Source organism: Gopherus flavomarginatus, chromosome 24 (genome assembly GCF_025201925.1).
Source record: "Gopherus flavomarginatus isolate rGopFla2 chromosome 24, rGopFla2.mat.asm, whole genome shotgun sequence".
Lineage (NCBI taxonomy): Eukaryota > Metazoa > Chordata > Testudines > Testudinidae > Gopherus > Gopherus flavomarginatus.
The window spans coordinates 9,653,552-9,656,334 of NC_066640.1; the positions used below are offsets into that span (position 1 = coordinate 9,653,552).

At 47.5% G+C, this 2,783-nt stretch overlaps 1 protein-coding gene across 1 annotated transcript; it reads right to left on the bottom strand.

The window, feature by feature from the left end:
- Nucleotides 1–1,330: 1,330 nt before the first annotated feature.
- LOC127040337 (E3 ubiquitin-protein ligase RNF13-like) lies at nucleotides 1,331–2,359 on the bottom strand. The gene has a single exon (XM_050934382.1). The coding sequence runs from the start codon at nucleotides 2,357–2,359 to the stop codon at nucleotides 1,331–1,333; it is 1,029 nt and encodes a 342-aa protein (XP_050790339.1).
- Nucleotides 2,360–2,783: the final 424 nt, after the last annotated feature.

Consider the following 2,783-nt stretch of genomic DNA (forward strand, 5'->3'; position numbering starts at 1 on the left):
GATCTTGTAAGATCTTTGAGGGAAAAAATATATAATGGAAGCAGAAAGATGATGAAGCTTAATCATTTAAAGAGGTATATTAAATGCAGCATTTGCACAGTGGGAATTCAAAGCATGTTGATAATTCACTTTAAACAAGACCTGTGCCTGCTAATGGTGAGCTGGCTTGATCACGCACTGAGTCGGCCTGTCTATCCATGTAAACGTTCTGTTGAAGGATGGTAACATAGCGACGTATCAAAATCAAGCAGGACTCCAGTTAATTAGGGCAATCAGGCCAAGTGGGTTGGCTTTTCCCCGTGCTTGTGGTATGTAGACAGAGATACAGACAAGTTAAATACAAAAGCTTCATAGATCCTGGTTCTCAGATGGTGGAAATAAAATCTATGGAGCCACACTGATTTACAACAACAGAAAATTTGGGTCAGCAGAGGAATAAAAGGAAGAATGATTGAGAAAGAAGCACAGTGAGAGACAGATAAACAGGGAACCTTGGGCACATCACTTCCTGTCTCTGTGCCTCTGTTTCCCCACATCTAAAGTGGGGATAATGACACTGAACTAGTAATTGTTATTGTTATTACCATGAGAGGGCAAAGCATAATTAATATTAATAATAAATCTCATGTTTATTATTATTATTATTATTTATTATTATCTGTGTTGTTTGTTGTTAGTAGATTTTTGGTCCATTTAAGGAGCTGCAGTAGGAGCCAGTGGTGGGTCATCTAAACAGAGATGCTCACAGGGATGGGGTGATTTCTGATTCATTTTATTTTCCCCCAACCTAATGAGTTTTTACATCTTGCCAGCTGATCTCATTTAACCAAACCCAAACTGGCACTAGAAGTTACCCAGAAAAATCTGTGTGGAATAAATGATCTGCAGAGTATGAGGCATGTGCAGAAAGACAGTTCTTAGGGAGAACGTGAGGAGAAGTAGAGGATCTGGTGGTGGCTTCAAGCCACTCTTCGTCATGGTTTGACAGCTGATATTGCAGGCCACTGCTGGATGTTCTGGTAGCTAGACCTGGTGTGACTCCAGTTGACTTCAGAAGAGTCTCACCGTCCTAAAACCAGTTGGATTCAACCTGCTGCCCAAGATTAGCAAAGCAAAGGATGTTCCACTGCTCATCACTGTCTGCCTCCTCTGCTCTTCCCTTTCCATGTCTTTCTGGATCCATGCTGAGCTAAAATGATTCCCAATAAACTTTGGCCAGAGGTAGAGTGGACAGGGAGGATGGAAGGGGAAGCTGAGAGTATGGGGTAGTCTGGGTTTGGCAGAACTATGTTAGTCAGATTTTGGTTTGGCTGTCCCAGGAGTGGCTCCATTACTGCCACTCCCTGATGTGCCCATCTTCCTCATCCTCCTGGTTGCCCTCATCCCTCTCCTCCTCTAGACATCCCTCTATGTCCAAGTCAGGGTTTTCTGCTGCCACAGTCACCCTCTGCATGCAGAGAGGGCAGGTCTTATTCCTTGTTTGGGTTAAGAGCCATAGGTCTATGCATTTCCCATGATAGGCATGGGAGCAAGACAGGATTTTCAGCATGTCTCCCTTTTCATACATCTCCAGGCAGATGGCACATTCTGTGTACTTGGCGCCTCTGTTAAACGTGCTGGTGGAGGGTTCTTTCCCCTGCTCCTCTCTTAACGGGTTTCTCCTCTTCCTCCAGATGTGGTACCTCATTGTGTATTTCACAATGAACAGGATGCCTGTCACTATGGCAACCAGGATGTTAATTACCCTATAGACTGGAAGAATCGAGACATAAGAGCAGTGTCCCAGCAGCTGTAGCCGGCACCTGCAAGCATGCTGGCAGGAGTTCCCAGCATCCTCCTCCCAGGTGAAGTGATAGTACTCAGGGACCAGGATGACATGAGCTCCTTCATCAGAGTGGCAAACCTTTTTCAAGAGCTTCGAGGTTGCTTCCCCAGTGAAGACAGAAGGTATCTCGATCCACTGCTGAATCTCTTCCATGCCAGTCGCCATATCCACAAGGGCTCGTGAGTTCACGTTGTGCACAATGGCGGCTCGGTATCCGTCTTGCTGAGTGTGTCGGACCTTGGCACCGAAAGTGCAGTTGTAGCTACGGATGAGCACGATGAAGGCTGTGGAGGAGTTGCGGGGTGCCGGTGGGCTTTCGATAGGGTGACAGGCGTTTGCAGGCATCGCCTCGATCAGATAACCTGTCAGTCCCTTGCCGGGGAGCGGAGGCCCAAAGAGTGCAAGGGGAGCACTAAAATCTTGGCTGGTGGAGTTACGGTTGTAAATTGCCCGGATAAAGGCTTTGTCATTGGGCACCAGGAAGAACAGAAATACAGTGACCATGCGGAAAGGAGACTGGAGAAGTGACCGCATGCTGGCAGCTAGTGGAGAACTCTCTGCACCGGTCCTGGCCAGGGTCTTGTCTAAGAGAAAGCTCTGGCTTTGGAGGCCTTTACGGGGAACAGTGGGCTGAAGGTGACTACTGGATCTTCCATGTGTCAGAACAGACTGGAACCTTCCTGCTGGGCAGTGATAGCAGCAGGACTTGACGAGATATAGTGGGTGTTGGGTTATACCCAAGTCTTCAAGCTTCTGGTTGCAGCTTCCTTTACTTGTCAAGCTGGTCTGTTTGCTCCCAACTGATCCTTAGCTTCTGCTTCCAGCTGCCAAGCAACCTTCCAGAACCTTCTCCCCAGGTCCTTATGACCTCACTGCCCAGCTGTCCTGCAGCCGCGGACATTTATTTCTCCTTTCTCTCTTCCTAGTGGCTCTTCTCCTTGGCTGACTGGAGTCTCCT